The sequence below is a fragment of the Rhinolophus sinicus genome, chromosome 5 (assembly GCF_057876585.1).
Source record: "Rhinolophus sinicus isolate RSI-liver-muscle chromosome 5, RSI-T2T, whole genome shotgun sequence".
NCBI lineage: Eukaryota > Metazoa > Chordata > Mammalia > Chiroptera > Rhinolophidae > Rhinolophus > Rhinolophus sinicus.
Window position 1 is genome coordinate 96,679,674 of NC_142505.1, and position 21,750 is coordinate 96,701,423.

Below are 21,750 nucleotides of genomic sequence, written 5' to 3' on the forward strand. Positions count from 1 at the left end.
CCTGCTGCACACAGGAACCCAAAAAAACTAATTTCAATAACCCCTCGGAGCTGCACACTGCTTTATAGTTCACACTGTGCTTTTGCTTATATAGGCTCATTTAATCAGTAAAGTCCAAGATGACTTTTCTGACAAAAAAAAAAAAAAAAAAGTAAATAAGTAAAACGACACAGTGTTAGGAACAAACGTGGCTCGAAAATTGCTCATGCTATACTTTCCCAGCTTATCTTCTGCCACCTTGAATTACAGTCATGAAGACCCGGCCCCTCACAGCTGACACGTCAGCATGAAATGTATCCCATCCACTTCAGCAAGCTGTTGAGGTGGGTGACGAAACCAGGTAAGGGTGGTTCATACAGCAGGAAGAGGAGGCCCTGGCCAACTTGAGTTAAGGTTCCCAAGCGAAAGATCAGGCAGGACCTGGATAATTTGGAAGCGGAAAGGCACCAAATAAATGGACTGTGCTTTTAGCCTCAGGCAAAGCGTCAGTGACTCATTGCGGAGATTTTTGCTAACACCCACCGGCAGCCCTGCTCCCTCAGTTCTTTGGCTGGAGGCCAGGCCTGACTGTGTGAAGCCAGGCCACAGGGGTGTCAGGGAAGCCAGAATTGGGTACAAGCTCTAGACCACTCAATAGTGTAGAGAGTCTAGGCCCCAGTTTTGATGGGGAAGAATCACTTTAGGTTTCTACCATGACTGGAATAGGAGTCACTTGTACTTGTCAAAAAGCGTGCGTTCCCAATGCTGACTTTTGAAATTCAGGTTTCTCCTGGTAAGTAAAAGTAATAGTTATCCTTTGAAGATGCTTGGTTTGGGCCAATCTCTGAACTGTGACCTTTGCAGGTACTATTGAAATGCTTCCACAAGAACACGTGCCATAACCCTTACCCAAGTGTCAAGGTCAAGTGTCAACAAGTTGACACATCTGGGTCTTCAAAAGAGCCCAGGTCTGTCCTCGTTGGTGAACATTTGGGTCAGGATTTTGCTTCCGGACTCCCAGTGCCTTCATCTGTAAAATGAAGAGTCTGGGTCACATGATCTTCAAAATCCCCTCCTGCTGGGACATTTTCTGTCACTCTGATTTAAGCCGACATCTAAGGAGTCTGGCCACCTCTTCCTTGTCCACTTATAAAAACCCAATAGCAGGAAAAGGACACGGGGCACTGGCGCCTGAAAAGAAATGTTCCTGCCAGAGGCTGGCACCGCTCCCTATTCTAATGCCATCAAGTTAATAACACTCACCACCGCTCCCTGCTCCCTCCTTCCTGCCCTCCCTCTCTCCTCACTCTGCCAGGCTGGCAAACCACAGGCAGAGAAGCCCTCGGCGTGGCTGCTCTGTGGTGTCTCCACTGGCTCTGCCTGATTCCACTAAAGAAACTAGCTGTGCTGATATCTGTGGTCCTGCCCAATGCATGTGGCTGCCTCTGCATTGCCAGTGAAAACCACCAAAGCATGCCCCCCCCAGCCCTGCCACCACTACAACCCCTCTGGCTCACTGGTTTCCTATGAACATGTGGGGGGGGAGGGCAGGGAGAGAGAGAGAGAGAAGAGAGACCAACTTATAAGATATAAGGAATAAGGACAGAAAGATTTATCCCCCCTGGATTACAATATCTGATTTCCAGATAGGTTGTGTGTGTGAACTGAAACTGTGATAAACATCTAATTCTCAGTAACACTCAGAAATTTACACCTTTGACTTATGTTCTAACCTAGGGGTTAGCTCGATAATACAGACTGACATTAAGGGCTGTTAGCACATCAAACATGTTTATAAATTCCAACGAGGTGATTTTTAAATATTTTATTATTATTTTAAATTACTAATTATTAACCATTGGCAAGATGCCAGTCACTAATCTAAGGACTTTACTTGTATTTTCTCATGTAATATTTATGCCATTCTATTACGTTACCATGGCAGTATTGGCTGTTATGTTTGGAAGTTTTTTCACTGTCTGATGCTAAGCTAAGGTAGAGGTCTGGGAAGGGGGTCGTTCTGAGGACAGATTTGAGCTGCTTACTTTAGGACAGGAAGGCAAATAGATTTTTAGCTCAAGTGCCAGCCACAGTTAAAAACTGGTAGGAACCTAGAGAGTTGGGTTGAGAAAAATTCTGAGATTAGTGGGAAACAGTGATGTGATTGACAGGCAATGCCTGTCATGAGTACAGGAGGGAAAAGTGTCACTACATGTGACAAGTATTTGCCATCACTGCTGAAAAACAAATTCCAGATCCATCCTCCTATTTATGCTCATATAGGTTGTGTTCTGCACAACTCTAGAGGGTGCCATTCATGTGGATTTTGGTATAAATGGAGCCCCCTGGAATTGTGCAGTCCAAAACCTGCACGACTGTACCTGGTATCCTTCCTCCTATGATCCCTCATGGAAATGAAAACTGAGGTAGGAGATGATAACATGGGCTGTAGAGATGAGTCCTTAAAGGGTAGGTGCTTTAGGACAAAACGCTCCAAATGTGAAGTCATGAGCTCTAGGGCCTGCTCTTAATTTTGTCGTGAGTCCTGGGACAAGCTCTTTATCTTTTGGTGCCTTCAGTTTTACTGGTTCAGAGTTGAACCCATAACTTAACCAGGGCCAATGAGACTCAAGGCGAAGGATTTCTCTAAAGCTAGCATAGAAGTGGGCTTCATCTCCCCCACTGGATGTGAACCTGGAAGGATGTAGCCCCAAGAAGAGTTGGCAGTAATTTCAGGGAGCATAAAGGGAAATCCTGATTATAAATAGAGCCCTTACCAAAGAAGCAAAAACAAAAAAATAGACAACTCATATTCTGGCCATACTGTACCAAACTTCACCTGAAGCCAGACATTCTCTGATATGAACCGATCAATGCCTTTTGGTTAAATAGTCTGGTGTGGACTTTCCACTCAGGGAATCCCAACGCCTGCATTATTTAGCACACTTGACTCCAATTGACTTTGCCCTTTCCAAATAATTTTATGGGGAGATGGGGACAGCTGATTACATGTCTATTGTTTTAAAAAGAAAAGAAATTCTTTAGAAACTATGGAAAAGTATGAAATCACCTACCCAGACATAATCCCAGCTAATATATTTGTATATATGCTTATTACCTCTTTCTACATCATCTAAACACTTACATATTGTAAATGTGACTATTGGTACAGTGTGGCACCCTGGATTTTTTCACTTTCTATATTTTATGGACAGAATGTCATCAAATATATACTGTGATGAGTTGAATCATTGTCATTTAAATGGCTGCATAGCATTCTCTGTGGGGATGTACTATAAATATCTTAATCGGTTTCCTCTTGACAGACGTTTATGCTGCTTCCAATTAGGTGTGAGTGTGTGTGTGTGTGTGTGTGTGTGTGTGTGTATGAATTTGATTTTATGTCAAAACTGTAATGAACAGATCTTTCTGCATGTGTTTGCTTGTTTTCTTAAGGTAAATTCCAACAAGTGTGATTGCTATGTTAAGCGTATACATATTTTAGAGTGTTTTGACACATTTTGTCAAATGCCCTTTAGAAATGTGTCAGTTTACACGCCCACCGACACTGAGTGAGATGATCAGTTTTCTCCTCAGATCCTTTTCAGATTTTTCACACTCACTTCTATTCCTTTCTATCTGCCCAGTAAGTAAAACCTGGACATCGTGGTAATGTCATTTATATTATTACTACACAAATTTTTGCCTGATGATTGATTACACACATATTTCAGTTAAGATTTATCTATTTGTGTCCTTTCACATTTTTATTTGAATGTTATTCATCTTTTCATGATTGATCTATAAGGATTTTTAGATATCTGGAATATTAATGATCTATTATTCATGTAACTTGAAAATATGTCTTTAATACAGCCTTTGTGTTTAAATCAGTCCCTTCATCTTTAAATCAGGAGGTATTGCCACATAAGTTTTACACTTTTATTTATATTCCTACTCATTTCTTTTTTGGCTTCTAAGGTTGATGCCATTGTTAAAAATAATTTCCCTAATCCTAAAAAGCTAAAATTATGCACCTATATTTTCTTCTAGTATTTTCTTATTTAGAAGTTTACATTAAATCTCTAATTTATCTGGAATTCATGTTTTATGGAAGGTGAAAAGTAAGGCTCTAACTTTACTTTTTTCCCCCAAATATCCAAAATGCATACCATTTGTGAAGGATGGAAATGTCACATAATAATTCTCAGGTGGAGTTGGATCTGGTTATAGATGATCTATTCTATTTCACTGATCTGCCAGCCTAACCCTTTGCCAGTCACCTTATCCAGCATTTTAATTGGGTAGTGCAATTCCCTGCACAAAACCCTCCTTTTTCTTAATTAGTTTGGCTATTCTTAAGCATTTATTCTTCCAGAAGCACTTTGGAATCATGTTGTTAAATTCCCTCCAAACCCCATTGATATTTTGGATGGAATTTCATTAACTAGATTAAACTGTGGGGCATTGACACCTTTATCTTTGCAATATTTGAGAAGCATAGTATAGCTTTCCAGTTATTCAAGACCTTTCCTCCTCCCCACTAAAATTCTGTCATTTTCTCCGTAGAGATCCTGTGCATTTCTTGCTAGTTATTCCTAGGTATTCCATATTTGATTGCTATTGTGAGTGAAATCTCTTTTTTTAATATTTTATAGCAAGTTCATGCTGCTCAAGTCATTGAGATATCATATATATATATGATACATATGATATCATATATATATGATGTTTCTAGTGGAGCAGAAGCCACGGAAGTGATGAACCTTTACCAGAAACAGCCCCTGAGAAATAGGAGGGGAGAGAGAGAGAGAGAAATGTCCTCGCTTCTCCTGTTTCTCTCCTCCTGCCATGCCCCCCACTGACCAAACCCTGGAGGGTAAAGGGTGAGCCCTCAGCCATTTAGAACGGCACAAGGGAAGTCATGGAAAGGGTCTGGGGCAGACAGGCCACGGACCAGGGCTAGATGTTTCCGTAGGGACTGTTGATTACTTCTAAAAATCACCTCTGCTCTCAAATAATGACTGCTTGGCTCCACCATGATGGTCGCAAGAATGTGCACTGGTTTGAGAACAATATTGAAAGAGGAACAAAAGTTTTCATTGGAACATTGAAACAAGCTTATTGCCTCCTGAGGTGACTACTCGAAAGGGGAAAACCTATGTATGGATGTGTTGGTATTATTTTCAAGTAGGCACATTAATGTAGATTTATTCACTATGTGAAATATATGTGTTGCTCCAGCAAGCTCCCAAGTTGTGGACACCAAAGACAAATCATTCACTCTCTGCAAGGACCCAGTGAAATCTTATTTTCTCCTTTCTGCCTTAGAGCAATGTGCTACTTGTTTCTTGTTCATCTCAGCTGTCCTCAGCACCGAGTATATACTAAAAGAATGAACTGAAGTGAAGTTGGACCCATTTAAATACAAATGATTGACATGCCACTCTTAGCGCCCTCCCACAATCTAACATTCCCCCCCCCAACTATAGCTCCCTGTGCCGTGATCTATCCCCCTGCGTAGTCAATAGCACTGCTGATGACAGAGTCTGTGTTTTTCCCATGTTATCATTTCCCCAGCGATCTTACACAGCCTGGCACAAAGCTCAACCAGTGTTCACGAAATAAATGAAGGAGCAGGTGGAATAGGGCCTCGGTCTCCATCTATAAAATGGGAGTCTTGAATATCTCTGCCTTTTTAACAGTGCGTGATGCAGCAATTCCTCTCAGTCTCTCTGCTTGTGGGAGGTGAGAAGGTGGTGGAGGGTTTCCCTTCCTTCTGTGCCACCCACGGGTGTCTGTTCCCCTCCTGATGAGTCATCTGGGAGCCAGACACCATCAGTCTCGGATAGAACAAGTCAGGTACTTGCTTGAGAGCGGCAGGGTCATAAATCTGTGCTGTGACCCCTCTGGTTACCTAGGGAACACTGAGGCACAGCCAGGCAGGGGGGTACTGCAGACAGAGAGGGCTCTGGCCTGTGTCCCAGCCCTCTCGGTGACAACCAGCAGGTGCTTCCCACTGTCTCTCGTTTGGAACCAGTGCCCTGTCCCCTGCAGAGGGCAAGGTGTCCCCCCAGCCAAGAGGCCCTGAAAAGAATCAAGATCCAACCACCAAACATTCAAAGAAGCAAAAGGGATCAGTTAGTAAAATGACTGTGACCGGAATCAGTGTAGCTAGAATTGGGTCTTCACTTCAGTCCTTCACTGCTACACAAGCAATCCTAACGGATCCCCTTTCCACTCCCTATGGGTGTGAAGACTAAATGAAATAATATGTTAAACTGATTGGCGTAAGTTCTGACCACAACAAAACATTCACAGAGGCAGCTGTAAATGTAATTAGTAGTTGTAGTACTGTTGATAGCAGTAGTGGTGTATGACCCTCTCACTAATCTTCCAAGTGCTATCCCACTGTACAGATGAGGAAACTGGACTCAGAGAGATTAAGCGACTTGCTCAAAATCCTTCTACTAAGAATTGGATCCACTAGCTACTCAAAGGCATGGGGATTATCCCCATGGGAATAAGTCCTGTGGGCGTATGTGGGAAGGACGGACAATATCACTCAGCTCCATTCAGCTCCACACTCACAGAGGTGCCCTCCCTCTGGTAGCGTGATGGTTGGAACACCTCCAGACTTTGTTCCAAACCCTGCGTCCCTTCATCTTCAAATCCCACGGCAGAAGAGTCCCTGGGCTCTGATTGGCCCTGGTTGGCTCAGGGTCCACCCCTAGCGAGGATCAGCCTGGGTCTGAGAGGTGGGGAACTCAGGGGACAGCTGTGGGTTGGCACAGAGGCTAACACCCCAAACAAGATGCACTTGTGTGTGCATGTATGTGTGCACAGATGTGTGTGTGTATGTGTGCAGATGTGTGTATGCACATGTGTGTGTACACAGATATGTGTGCGCATGGGCAGATGTGTGTGTGTGTGTGTGTGTGTGTGCAAAAGCGTGTGTGCACATGTGTGAAGTCTAGAAAACGTTTGCCAAAACATTTACAATGATGCTGTCTCTGGATAGTAGAATAAAGGGTGATTCCCCTTTTATCTTCTATACCTTTCCATAGCTTTACCATAGCACAACTTACTCTGATAATTTTTAAAAAGCTATTGTGCCTCTCTCCTTCTGTGCACAGACAGCAAGTAAAAGGGTGTGCATCAGCTGGGGCCTAGGGGACCCCCTGAATGCAAAGAGAGTAATTGTTTTTAAATAGACATCAATTCTGAATGCAAACGGGTACATTTATAGAGTTGAAAAAGTTTCTTCCTAAGTTGAATATGTTCCCCAGAGCCGTAAAGTGAGAGCACCCTTCCTCAGTGGAGACCAGCTCATCTACTCCAGCCCTGAAACATCTCTCCATCCCTTAGAGGGAAGAAGAATTAGCATGACTAAGTGGGCCTACTGTGTGTCAGGCCCAATACGAAGGGCATTATACACACATTCTAATTTAAACTCATAGCACTTGTGGTTACCATCATTTGTTTGGCAAGCAGCAAAGTCTCCAGAAGTGTTTTTTAATTGCCACACTGTTAGTAAGTGGGAGTCCATGACTCGTCTCCCCATAAAGATCCTTGAGAGGAAGAAATACTCATTATTCATCTTTGTACGTCCCTCAGACCCTACCACAGGGCTCAGAAAGTGTTGCTGGTCGTTAGAATCCTCCTGCTATGGTCAGTGCTTCTTGGGCTCCACAGAAAATGATTCCTGATGCCAAAGGTTTCACCAGCTCATTGAAGCACATACCTTTGGCTAACAAAGTGATGGGTTTAGTTCAAATGAAAGGGGAGGAGGAGAGGCAAAGGATGAGGTCATTATCCCTTGTTGGCAGGAAGCCGTCACTTTGAAGAGTTGTCCTAACACTCACGGGGCCTTCAGGAAATAGGACATTGGACTGGTGGACTTTGACCAGGAACAGGCGGTTAGAAAAGGTCAGATTTAGGGGTGGCTGGAGCCAACATGGGGGCATTGGGACCTTGGGAAGGGGCTGGAGTTGAAAGGAAGAGAGGGTTGCATAGAAGAGAATGGATCCCCAACATATAATTCACTGCAAAATAGTCTAAAGAAATAAAGTCAAACAGACAAACAGAAAAATCAAAGAAGCAGACCTCCTCCTACACAGTTTTGCCTGCGGGAAGCTCTAGTTTCAGGGATGGAAGGGGCAGTTGGGGTCAGATGGTCCGGGCCAAAAACAATACAATATAATATCATATCATATATATATATAAAGAGAAATCTCAAATGTTGCACAGATTTTGCTTTATTTTGACTTTCAGTTAAGGCTGAAATCAACTACCCTTTTCATTCATTCATTCATTCATTCATTCACTTACTATCTAATAAATATTTGTTGAGCACCTACTATCTATCCATCAGACACTGTGCTAGGCCCCTGGAAGCGCACAAAGAAACGCTGTCCCTGCTGTCATTGAGCCTGAAGTCTAGGGAGGGAAGCAGATACTGATCCAACAATCACCTGGGGGTCTGTACCTACAAACCAGGGTGAATGCCGTGAAGGAGAGGGGTGTGGTTTTCTGAGAGCAGAGTAAACAGGAACTTCACCTGTACCGGGGTGGGGAGGGACAAGATGGTCTTCCCTGAGGAGGTGACCCCTGGTTTGCGGTGTGAAGAACAGGTAGGCCCCGGGCAAAGAATAAGCCACAGCAAGTGAAGACCAAAGTCATTTTCAGTGGGTCCAGCTGAGGCAAGACTGCCAGGATTAGCCATCAGAAGACCCGGGTTTAAGACTTAGACCCTGCAAGGACCTTCTCTGTGAGACACTCAGCCAGGTGGTTTGCACTTTCTGGCCTCCTGTAAAATGGGGACGGATGATGGGCTAACACGAGGTTTCTCAGAATGTGGTCTGTCGGTTTTCTGCACAGAACCATTCGGGCGACTTGTGAAAACTATACATTCCTAGACCTCATTTCAGATACTGGATCAAAATATCTGGGGCTGGGACCCAGGAATCTTCATTTTAAGGTCCCCTGTAGGTGACTCAAGCCCAGAGAAGTTGGGGCATCTCTGGCTGTGTCAGCAAACCTTTGCCTGCTCAATATTTCCTCCTGAGGAAATTCCTAGGCTCCCAAGGGAGCAACACCAAGAAGGGGTATAGTGGGCAGTTCCCCAGATTGAGCAAAGGAATATTCTAAAGTTTTCAGGGGACACCAACTCTCACACCTGGAGCTGGTTCAGCTATTTTCGGGACAAGTTCCCTAGCTGGACTTGAGAGAAAACACTTCCAGACTAAATATGTTTTTTCTTTTTACTTCTCCACCCAGTCCCTGGAATTTAATTGACAATATCTGTATATTCACTGGAGTCTGTTCCCGGCCCTCTTCCCTCCTTCTCTTCTTCCCCTTCTCATGGATCTGGACCTCTCTGCAGTATCGGATTATCGGGGGCAGGCGGAGGTTCTCCTGTGCCCCCCTTCCTTCCCTGCCTTTCTAGGGCATGAATGGGTGGCCTCTGATGTGAAGGTTTATAGCCTGTGAGCTTCTAATTGGCCTGCTTCACAAGGAAAATTCCTGGTGACACTAATTGCTCCCGTGGCCAAGAATTATAGGCTGAGAGCCTGCCGCCTGCCTGCTGGACCAAGCTGTTTCCCTTCGCCTCTGCACAGCGAGCTCACAGGGCCCACTGCCCACCACGCCCCACTCCCCAAGCCCACCAACACCCACTCTGGCTTAGTCTCCAACCTCACTAGGCATTCTCTGCGTGAAGAAATATTTCCAGCAAGCCCTGGACTCTCTGGACGTAGTAGAGTCAGTTTCAGAAGTTGTATCTCAAAGGCCAGATATAATATTCCTTCTGCCTGCCTGATAGGATGCTTGTGTTAAAATAAGATGGTGTGTACACTATCTCGTTTGGAAAGCCCGTAGCACAAGCCTAGCACCCAGTACACTCTCCACAAATGTTAGCTATTGTTATTTGTATCATTGTCATTTTTCCAGCCACCGTTCGTGTAGGGCTATTTATATCAGAAAAAAGAAAAGACTCAGTTTCATCAATTGGCAAGTAAAGGGCTAGAAGATTCACTGAGATCCACTAGGAAAATCTGTACCTTAATACTCCAAATACTGAGAAATCTGTTATATGTTTCTGTGATTATACAAAATAGCAACAACATATTTATTGAGAGCTTTCTGGGTGCCAAACTCCCATATAATCCTGACAACAACTCAATGGGGTAAATATTGTTAAAATATCCGTTTTGCAGATAAACAGACAGGAGCTTAAATAAATGAAGTAACTTGCACAAGGTCACAAAGCTAGAAAGTGCCAAGAACTAGAATTTGATCTGATGTTTAATGAGCTACTTCCTGAGGCCTGACTGGCATCTCTCAGCTGTCTTTGGAGTCTTTATCTGCTCTGTCTCTCCCTCTGCTTTTCTCTCTGAGATAGACAACAGTCGGTTACCATCATGGGATCAATAACTTTTGCATCCTTTAGGACAATTATCAAATCAGGTTTCCCATTCTTCTTGGAAGAGTTGAGACTGAGGCTGAAGCCCTTGAGCTCACTTGAGATTCCCAGGGAGGGGTTAGGAGGAGAGATGAAATCCTCGGACCCCACCCCAGAGAAGGGTCCATGTTTGCACTGTGCTCTAGCCCATGGCCCAAAACAACTTCTGCCTCTCTCAATCCACTTCCCTGGCCTGCTGAGGTTTGCCGAGACATTCCTATAGTTTTGTTTAGCAGCAAGGTCAGCCTGCAGCCAAATTTGGATTGTTTGGGAGGTGAAAAGTATCAGTTTTGACTCAAACTGCCTCTGCTCTAATCCCATCTCTGGGTAATCTTGGGCAAGTTAATTAATCTCTCTTATCCTCAGTTTCCTCATCTGCAAATTGGAGCTAACAATGTCTTCCACGAAAGTATTGTTTGGAGGATTAAGTGAGATTATGCCTGTAAATTAGTTTAGCACAGTACTGGTGCCTAGCTGCACTTGGGAAGAGGGCAGTACCTATCTCTCAATGGATAGCACTTCAAAGGAGAGGGGAGATATTTGGAGGCCCCTCCGGGAACTTGCATTTCACACCATACAGCTAACTGCCATTATACCTGGTTGCTCCTGTCTAGAAGTTTGCACAAAACTTTCCTCACCCCACCCCCAAGCACTTACCAGGACAGTCCCACAAGAGGCAGAAAAACCAAGGCTCCTCCTCCTTCTCCCTTCATCTCCTCAGGACTCCCAAAGCAACCTTCCAAATCCTCCAGTTTGGTGTCCAGTAAACAGCTGAGAGACGCTGGGCATTTCCTGTTCCAGCATTCCTCAGTCCACGATGGAGATGGGCAAAGAAAACCACCTCCTTCTCTCCCTCCTCCCGCCTTTGCCATGCCCGTCGGCCCCAAAGTGATGCCACACACCATTTCCCAAGCATGCCCACCCCCATCCCAGGGTCCTACCCTGTCACCTCTGCCAAAGAATGAGATGAGAAGGCAGAAATCACCCTCTGACATCACTTCCTTGCCTGACTCCCCAGAGGCCTGGTCTGTCCCCTCCAAAGCTGGGCTCTAACACTTTATCCAGATATAATTTTTAGATGCCCCCAAGGAAAAGGGTTCCCACCACTTCCTTTAGACCTTTCTGAACTTGGTGGCCACCACCAGTGAAAATCCCCCGAAAGGTCAACTGATTTGGTTCAAAGAGCACAAGAGAGGAAGAAGAAGGATGGAGAAATTTGAGACCTATGTCATGGACTTATTTGTTTCCCTATTTAACTCCTATCCCTGTTCATTGTCAGACACAATTCTCTGAGCATCCTCAGATGCTCACTGCCGTTATTCATCTGAGACCACAAACTCCGGGGGGACAAGAAAGACCAATGTTCGTTCACTTTATTCTGTTCAAGTTCTGCTCTGTGATGAATGGGGAAACACTGGAATTGTTGTTTATTTTTGTTTGAATGTTGCCCGAGACTGAAAGAAGTTACACCGAGATAGAGTTAGCAAGAGACAGGCCCAGCAAACAAAAATAAGAAGTAATAGAGTGAAGATCAATTCATCAAGGGGCCCTGCCAGGAACTTGGCACTGAGGAAGCCCCTGTGAAGAATTCAAGAAAAGGGTGGAAGAAAGCAACGCATCCACAGCTTTCAGTAGGTTCTCAACAAGTTCTCGGACTCAAAAAGTTAAAGAACCACTGGTGAGGGGTGGCCGTTTCCCTTATGAAATTTGGAGTGGGCGAGATAAGATTAATGCATACAAAATTGCAGAGGACATCAATATAATACTAGTAGCTGTTTGGGGTTGTGTTTTTTATGAGCCAGGGTCCAGCCCAAGCAGTACAGACTATATAGCTCCTTTAATTCTCACAACCACCTAGTATGTGCATTATCTTGAGAAACTAAAAGCATTATCCCCAGGTCTCAGAAGAAAAAAATGAAGTCTGAAAGAGTTTATGTAGCTTGTCCAAGGTCACACATCTGGTCAACTAAAGCTGGGATTCAAACTGAGGGCCTGCACCAGGCTGCAAAAACATGACAGCAGTGGCAAAAAAAAAAAAAAAAAAAAAGTTATAGGGATGGAATCACATCTCCAGGCTGGACTCTGGCTCTGCCTTAGGCAAATCCCCTCCCCTTTCTGGGCCTTTGTGTCCCCATATGTAAAATAAAAACTATGGACTAGATCAAAAGTCAACAAAGTGTTTATAGAAAGGATCAGAGATCAAATGTTTTAGACTTTGCAGGGCACATGTCTCTGTTGCAGCTACTCCCCTCTGCCATTAAAGCATGAAAGCATCCATAGACAATGAGTAAGCAAATGGCTATGGCTGCGTTCCAATAAAACTTTATTTACAAAAATGAGCACAAGGCTGGATTTATTCCACGGGCTATAGTTTGCTGACCCCTGGGCTAGATGCTCTCTAGGGTCTTTCTGATTCTAACATGTCACAAGGGCAAGAGCCCAACTATAGCAGAGTAGCCTTGAAATGTCAGCTGTAAGGAGCCTATGGTCATACGTTTTGTTTCACTATGTTTTGCTTTAACCTGTAATGGTTTCAAAAAATGTGATTAGAAAGTAAATTCTGGCAGTGGCAATACAAAGGCAGCTTGGGAGAGGTTTAGCGCCAGTAAAATCTCCATCAGCTCCCTGCCCCCAGTCTTTGATGTGGGTAATGACATCTGTCGTGCGGAGAGCACAGTGCAAACACAGCTGCACACCCACCTTCAAACCAGATCGCAGCCTAGAGACCCTTTCTAGATAAATTTTGGGGTCACCACAGTTTTCTGGGCAAAGCCCACAGACAGAAAGGGACAGCCAGAGTCATTCAAGAAAATGACATGTGCCCCACCCACCAACTCCACAGCTCCAGTTGGTGTTGGCAACTTCCTTGTCCCCCCAGAGGAGCTGCCGGGGCCTAATGGAGAATGGACCCATTCTCCAGCTCCAGAGTCAGTAGGTTTCTCCCCTTCCACACACCCATGCTTGTGCTCTCACAGCCCAGCCCCAATTCAGGACTCTTCCCAAACATGTAATATTGAATTCAGCCCCTGGATGACTTGGCAATTAATCTTCACCAGCCTCCTGCAAAGGGCTGCTCCTGAGTTCTCTACCTCACCGGGAAATGCTGTGCTCCAGGAATATCTGGGTTGGGGGAATCTGTGCTCAGCAAAGATTGATAAACTGTAATTACCAGAGAGAAAAGCAAGTTTGCCCAGAGGGAGCTGAAATCCCTCACTCCATGGAGCCTCTGACCTGCTACCTTTGGAGGCAGAGGAAATGCCTCTGCTGAAGCTAGCCTCTGCTGCCCATAAGAAAGGGTACCTCTCATGGCCCCCAACCGGGCTACCACGGGGGCAAAACTCCTTTAAGTCCCTGGAAGCCCCAGAGTAGGGCATGAAGTAGATGCCGCCCACCTCCAGTTCTTTTTTTCATTTTTAGCCTCTCATCGCGTGCTTTGTATTCCAGCTGTGCCAGCGGCTAGCTCTGTGGCCTTGGGCAACCACTCTGAGACTCTGTTTCCTCGTCTAAAAAATGTCAGTAATAATAGCATCCACCTCATAATATTATTACCAGGATTAAATCAGATACTGTCCATCAGCCATTTGGGGCACAAGGCCCAACACCTAGTCAGCACTTCATCGCTAACTCTTAGCTGACTGTATTCCGATTACTCTGTGGTAGGCACTTTACACACACAATTGTATTTAATCCTCGCCTCAGCCCTGTGAGGCAGGGACTATTATTATGATCTTCATTTGACAGATGAGAAAACTGGCGCTCAGAGTGTTTAGGTGACTTGCCCAAGGACACACAGCTAATAAATTAGTGGAACTGGGACATAAATCCAGGTCTGTTTGATGCCAGAGTTCAGGCTCTTAGTCGCTTTACTATTCTGTGCAAGGTCACATTAGTAGCAGCTATTAAATGAGGTAAGCGGGATTAGAATGCAAGTCGGCTCTCAAATCCTCAGCAGACCGGGTGCCGGCCTGGGAGGCCAGGGAGCCTGACCTGAGATCCTCTGCAGGACCTCCTCGCCCAGAAAGCTCTGCCTTGCCGTCCCCTCCCTGACCTCTGCCTCGCTCAGGAACCTGATCACATTCTGTCTTCTGCTGTAATTTTGTAATTTCCTTTAGGGCGAACATTGAATCTTCTGCCACCTTTTTTTTTTTCTTTTTTTTTTTTTTGTTAAATCTCAGTCTGGTGTAGAGAGAAGGATGCAAGCTTTTGGAGCCAAACAACAATGCTTTGAATACCAATGTTACTTACTCACTGAATGGGCTTGGCCATGTCACAGAACCTCGCTGAGCCTCAGTTTCCTCATATGTAAAATGGGGATAATTCCTACCTTGCATTGTTGTGAAGACTTGCGTGAATGCACACGGAGTACCGAGCACACTGCCTGGCACATACTAAGTACTCTCTGAACGGTGCTCTCCCATCCTCATCCTTGCCTGCAGTGCCTAGCTCAGTGCTAGGTTATTGTTTGCTTGCTTTAATTCATCTTTGATTCTCCCACTGCACCTAGCATGGTGCCTTACACAGAGTACTATGTTTCCCCAAAAAGAAGACCTAGCCGGACCATCAGCTCTAATGCGTCTTTTGGAGCAAACATTAATATAAGACCTGGTCTTATTTTACTATAATATAAGACCAGGTCTTTATAACATAACATTAATATAATATAATAATATAATATAATACTGGATCTTATATTAATTTTTGCTCCAAAAGACGCATTAGAGCTGATTGTCCGGCTGAGTCTTATTTTGCGGGAAACAGGGTAGATGCTCCTATATATGGCTGCTTGAGTTGAAAACTGGAGCGAGCTAGAGAGGGAAAGCCACAGAAAGCTGTATGATCACAAGGGACCACTCTCCTCCCATCAGCCCTCCAAGCACATCTCTGCATCTCCCATTGCCTCGGTCTCCCCAGAAGTCAAACTCAGTGGCAGCTCCAGCTAGATAACACAAAGAAATGGGAGTTTGCAACATCAGAGGGTTTCTAATGTAATCAGGTGGGTAATGAAAAGGTTCTTTTTCCCCCAGCCTTGAATGAGTCAGAGTTCTGTGCTTGGCTTTGCCCCAGGGAGCACCGAGAAAGTAAAATATCATCTGTATCCTCACAACACCTAAACAAATGGTCAATTCCATGGGTCAAATATCAGCCAGCGGTGTTAAGAAGCATCTCCAGTGAAGGACAGGGAGGAACAGTAAGGAAAGGACCATTAGCAAAGGTTGCTTAGTGGGGTCCTGGAACATGGCTGCCATTAAGGCTAATACCTGTTGGCCTTATAGTGGGGTGTTTGTTTTGTCTTCGTGAAAGACGCCGGTAAATGACAACATGTCTAAAATCTACAAGAATTTTGAAACTTGTGGCTCAATAATCCCTTCCTCCTGAATCAAGACATAAGTTTTCATCAAGGTAACAAACTATTCTCTCTCATAACGAGTATAAACCAACTCTGCATCTCAGACTTGCTCTTTTTATGTTCCTGGCCTTTTGCCACCATAGAAAAAATGTGTGATAGGATGAGTTTTCACACTGCAGCTGGTTACTGTGATTATGTAGAAACCGACTCCATAAATTCAATGGTGTGTTGCTGGCTGTTCCATAGCTGGTGAGACTAGTGCCCAGGGAAGTGGGAAATGGGTCGCCACAATCAAAATGTGGGCTCGGAACTTACTCTCCATTCTGTCCCACTTTTTCTCTCCCACATCCCTGCCTTTGTGTTAATCACCAGCTTTCTGACAACTTCCTGGCATTCTCTTCCTCCTCCCACTCCCCCTTGGGAATAAACCAGTTCAAGAGAAGCATCATCACCCTAGACTTGAAGATACATGAGAATGGTGGGAACTGAATGTGTGACACTTCACTCCCCCCACCATGTGGACAGTGTGTGGGAGGAGGGACAGCAAGTTGGACTTCAGGGGCCACTTTCTCCAGCCAGAGAAACTGACCACCTGGAGCTAGAAGTCTTCAAAAGACCATCTGCCCAGCCCCTATCTCCAGACATATTAGTGCATAAGCCACCCAGGACTAAGGACAATCTCCCCTTTTCGTAAGGATCCTTGGCAGAGGGCTGTCCGAGTTGTCTCCGTCTCACACCCCACTGTGTAAGTCATGAGTAGCTGACAGATGGGGCAGAGGCAGGAGCGCTGCTCTGTAGTCCAGGGAAACTGTTTGACAATCAGCTCTGCACCTGACTAGCTATGGGACCTTACGGATTCCCTCTGCCTCCTGGACCACCTCCAAAATGGGGAGATGAGCGCGCGCGAGGGTTCTAATAGCTCTGGGAGAGCTAAATCACTATAAACCTGTGAATCTCTTATTTAAAATCTTCAAAAACAACTTCAGCCCATTTAATTGAAATAGAAAAAAAATTATTTTCAGAGATGTCTCTACCACAGATATCTCAATCCCAGGGGACCTCTTGAAATTGTGTATTTTGTGCATTTTGGGGAGTCTGTGTATTTTGATGGAAGATTAAAGTCTTAGGTAGGTATGTGATAACCAACTGCCCCCGTAAAAAAATAAAAATAAAAGGGTTCAGAACCTTCCTCTAGGCCAGGGGTGTCCAAACTTTTTTCAACGTTTTTTACCAAGGGCCATACATGGTAAAATACACAAACAGCCGGGCCACTCACTCGAGGTGAAGTACGTATTGCCTCACCTGGTTTACTTAAGTAAACTAAATATATTTTTGGAATTTGCTGCGGGGCAATTAAAAATGGATTGTGGGCTGCAGTAGGCGGGCGGGCCGCAGTTTGGACACCTCTGCTCTCGGCTGAGGAGCTTAAGTGTAAATCACCCTGAGTGACTTCCTGGTTCCCCAGCCCTGACTCATAGTGATTATCAAGGGAAGGGTAGGAAGCCCTAGATGCAGGCCTCTGGACCAGAGTAAAAGAAGGCACTAGGCTTTACTTTTCCATCTCCAGCTGTCACTACCCATTGCTCTGCCACACATCTACTAGCCATATGACTTCAAGAATATACATACGCTTTCTGAATCATGGTTTTCTCATCTGCCAATGGAGAATGGTTATGCCTCTCTCAAAGGGTTGTTGTGAAGAATAAAACAAAATGAGTAAATGCTTAGCTATCGGTAAGGAGCTCAAGTTGGTAGCTCAGGGTTCCAAAATTTACTACTTGGAAGACAGCTCCCCATCTATAATAATCCATCTGCCCCTTCCTCAAATTTAAATTGGTATAGTCACTATGGAAAACAATATGGAGGTTCCTCAAAAAGTTAAAAGTAGAACTACTATATCATCCAGAAATCCCACTTCTGGATATGTATCCAAAGCAAATGAAAATAGGATCTCAAAGGGGTAATTGCATTCCGTGTTCATTGCAGCATTATTCACAATAACCAAGATATGAAAACAACCTAAGTGTCTATCAACCAATGGATGGATAAAGAAGATATTTTATATATATATAAAATTATATATAATAGAATGTATATATTCTATCATATATAATAGAACATAATAAAAAATAGAATATTACTCAGCCATGAGAAAAAAAGGAAATCCTGCCATTTGCAACAACATGGATGAAACTTGAGGGCATTATAAGTGAGATAAGTCAGACAGAGAAAGACGAAGACTGTGTGATCTCACTTATATGTGGAATCTGAAAAAGTTAAACTCATAGAAACAGAGAGTTGAGTGGTGGTAACCAGGGGTTGGGGGAGTGGAATGAGGGGATGTTTGTCAAAGGGTACAAAACTTCCAGTTATTAGATGAGTAAGTTCTGGGGATCTAGCATATAGCATGGTGATTATGGTTAATAATACGGTATTATGTACTTGACAGTTGCTAAGACAGTAGCTCTTAAAAGTTCTCACCACAAAAAAGAAATGGTAATCATGTGATGTGATGGAGGTTATTTGCTAATATTATCATGGTAATCATTTTACAATATATAAGTGTATCAAATCAATATTTTATGTACCTTAAACTTATACAATGTTATATGTCAAGTATATCTCAATATATTTGGGGGGAAGAAGTTCATCCCCTATCTTGCTTCCGGGGCACAGGTGTGACACAGCAGCTAAGCGCTCAACTTTGGATAGACCCACAGTTGGGTTCAGTTCCCCAGCTCCTCTCCTTGATGGCGGTGTGGACTTGGGCAAAGAGTTAAACTTCGCTGTACTTTGATGTTTCATCCACAAAATGGAAAGGATGATGCGGATAGTCCTTTCATAGGGTCATGAAAAAGTGCAAAGAGTACTTACTTAGCACACTGTCTGGGACATACCAAGTGCTGGATAAACGTTAACAACATAAGGCTCTCCCTCAGCATCTTTTGGCCTGTATCGTCTCTCCTAGGTGCCATTCACCCACCTTTGGGAGTGTGTCCCTATAGATGAACGTCCAACGTGGATATCAGTCATAAGGGGGGGAGGAGTCAACAAATAATCTAGATTCCCCAAGTCCCTTCTCCCGATGTCTGGAGATGTCTTACCCCCACACCCCCACCACTGCCACCCTCACCTCCAGATAGCCCACTGGCTTGTTCCTCATTTCTTTCAAGGTCTTGATTCAAACATCACTTCAGTGACATCTCAAGCACCCATTTACAATTTCAAATGTCCCCCCCCCCATACACACACCCCATTTCCCTCTCTTCCTTGCTTTATTTTTCGGTTACACCATAGGCATAGGATACACCTCAGAATTTGCTTACTTATTTTATTGTCTGTCTCCTCCCACTAGAATGTAAGCTCCTGGAAGGCAGGGATCTTTGTCCACTTGGCTCAGTTGCCATCCCCACAGTGCCTAGAACAGAACCCAGGGCAGGTAGTGAGAACTCCGTTAACTATCTGTTGAATAAATAAGAAGGAGTATCCAAGTAAGTGCGTGAGAGAGTGAGTGAGTGAAGAGAAGCCTTATTTTTATTTTCACAGGGCAGTAAAGGACGAGGGTTGGTTTCAGATCTGACTCAAATCCCTCGCACCTGCCTAACCTTGGAATTCTTTTTCTTTTAGGTGCCACACAAGTTGCATATGCCCCTAAATCTGGATGCTGATTCCGAACGACACCCACCCACCCATTAGAGGTAAGCACCCCCACCCACTTTTGAAAATGAAGAGTGAATATAGGAGGGGAAAGAATCCCAGCCACCTCGGGGTGGGGGACAGGGGAATCCCCATGCTCGGGTTGCTTTTCCTCCTGTCCCCCGACAGCGCTTGCCCTGGGGGGCGGGGGCGCGGCCGGCCTGTGGCTGACCAGGGTGGCGGCGTCGGGGCTGGTGGCGCCTTCGCTGGACCCGCAATGCCCCCTAGTGCCGCGCGGAGTCAGGGCGCCGGGCTCCCCCGCCTGATGTCACCACCGTGCAGTCAGCCCAGAGGAGGCTCATTGAAAGCAGACCCTCCTCGGCGCTGGCTGGGCAGAGGCGCCGCCGTCCGCAGAGCTGCTGCGGGACGGGCTGAGCCCGGCGCCCCCCGCCCGCCGCCCTCGCTCCCGCCGCTCCCGCGCGAGCCGGCCCCGAGCGCCTGACGTGGACCATTAACTTGGAGCTGCCGCCTCGTCCCCTCTCCCCTCCTCCCTCTGACAGGCGAGCGAGCGGCGCGGTGCAGGAGGAGACGTGCTGCCGGGCTGGGTGCGGGAAGAGATGACTCCTCTCCAGGCGGGCGCCTCAGGGAAGACCACCGCGGGGGAGGCAAAGTTTCAGGGCAGCTAAGGAGCCTTCGCTGCAGCCCTTTTCGCCCTATCAGCCCCCTGGCTATGGAGGGCAGACTCTAAAATGAATCCCGATCTGGACACCGGCCACAACACATCAACACCTGGCTACTGGGGAGAGTTGAAAAATGCCAACTTCACTGGCCCCAACCAGACCTCCAGCAACTTCACGCTGCCCCAGCTGGACATCACCAGGGCCATCTCTGTGGGCCTGGTACTGGGTGCCTTCATCCTCTTTGCCATCGTGGGCAACATCTTAGTCATCTTGTCTGTGGCCTGCAACCGTCACCTGCGGACGCCCACCAACTATTTCATCGTCAACCTGGCCATCGCTGACCTGCTGCTAAGCTTCACTGTGCTGCCCTTTTCAGCTACCCTGGAGGTACTGGGCTACTGGGTGCTGGGCCGGATCTTCTGCGATATCTGGGCCGCCGTGGACGTCCTGTGCTGCACCGCCTCCATCCTGAGCCTGTGCGCCATCTCCATCGATCGCTACATTGGGGTGCGCTACTCTCTGCAGTACCCCACGCTCGTCACGCGGAGGAAGGCCATCTTGGCGCTCCTCAGCGTCTGGGTCTTGTCCACGGTCATCTCCATCGGGCCTCTGCTTGGGTGGAAGGAGCCGGCGCCCAACGACGACAAGGAATGCGGCGTCACCGAAGAACCCTTCTACGCCCTCTTCTCGTCGCTGGGCTCCTTCTATATCCCTCTGGCGGTCATTCTGGTCATGTACTGCCGCGTCTACATCGTGGCCAAGAGGACCACCAAGAACCTGGAGGCTGGGGTCATGCGGGAGATGTCCAACTCCAAGGAGCTGACGCTAAGGATCCACTCCAAGAACTTTCACGAGGACACCCTCAGCAGCACCAGGGCCAAGGGCCACAACCCCAGGAGTTCCATAGCTGTCAAACTTTTTAAGTTCTCCAGGGAAAAGAAAGCAGCCAAGACCTTGGGCATAGTGGTTGGCATGTTCATCTTGTGCTGGCTCCCCTTCTTCATCGCCCTGCCGCTGGGTAAGTCGGGGATGGGGGGGGGGGAACCAGGGAGGCTGGGCGTTTTCCCATCTTGGGTTTGCCGGTGAGCTTACTGTAAAGTTTTTTTTTGGTGGGTTTGGTTCTTTTTTTATGTGCTCTGGGTGTGTTTAGAGATTGGAGAAGATTGTTCTGCAAAGGTTTTGCAGATTGGGTAGCTGGCTAAGAACCAACTCAGGTGTTAGTGGAACACGGCTGAGGTACTAGTCACTCAAAATAGAAGCACGGGAGGAAAATGTGGTATGCAGAAATGACTCATGCAACAGCCTCGGTTTAATCATTTAAAAGGCCACTGGACTTGAACATCACACCAGCGTTATTTCGGTAGTAATGATGTGCTGGCGAAGGCAGCGTCACGAATGCAGCATACAAAGTAGTTTGTAGTTACCGCAGACGCAGCACTGGGGAAGCAGGGAGGCAGCTCGTACGCAGAAAGGCAGTTTTCATTCAGCATTTCCAGGGCGCTTGCAGAGGCTGCGTGCTTCCCCATCTCCCTTCACCGCTTGCTGTCACCTCCGTGCAATCCCTTCATTTTAAGTTAATAAGTGCATTTTACAGCCACACTGCCCCAGGTAGCCCTTAAGTTATCCAGAGCCTGAGATGGGAAAGA

The 21,750-nt window shown here is 45.9% G+C and overlaps 1 protein-coding gene across 1 annotated transcript in view; it reads left to right on the forward strand.

Moving 5' to 3' along the window:
- ADRA1B (adrenoceptor alpha 1B) overlaps nt 1–21,750 on the forward strand; it is an 83,188-nt gene that overhangs the window by 20,081 nt on the left and 41,357 nt on the right. Inside the window, exons 2-3 of the mRNA XM_019740580.3 lie at nt 19,416–19,486; nt 19,985–21,122. Coding sequence (XP_019596139.2) covers nt 20,174–21,122 — 949 coding nt within the window. The 5' untranslated portion in view covers nt 19,416–19,486; nt 19,985–20,173. The remainder of the gene's footprint in view (nt 1–19,415; nt 19,487–19,984; nt 21,123–21,750) is intronic.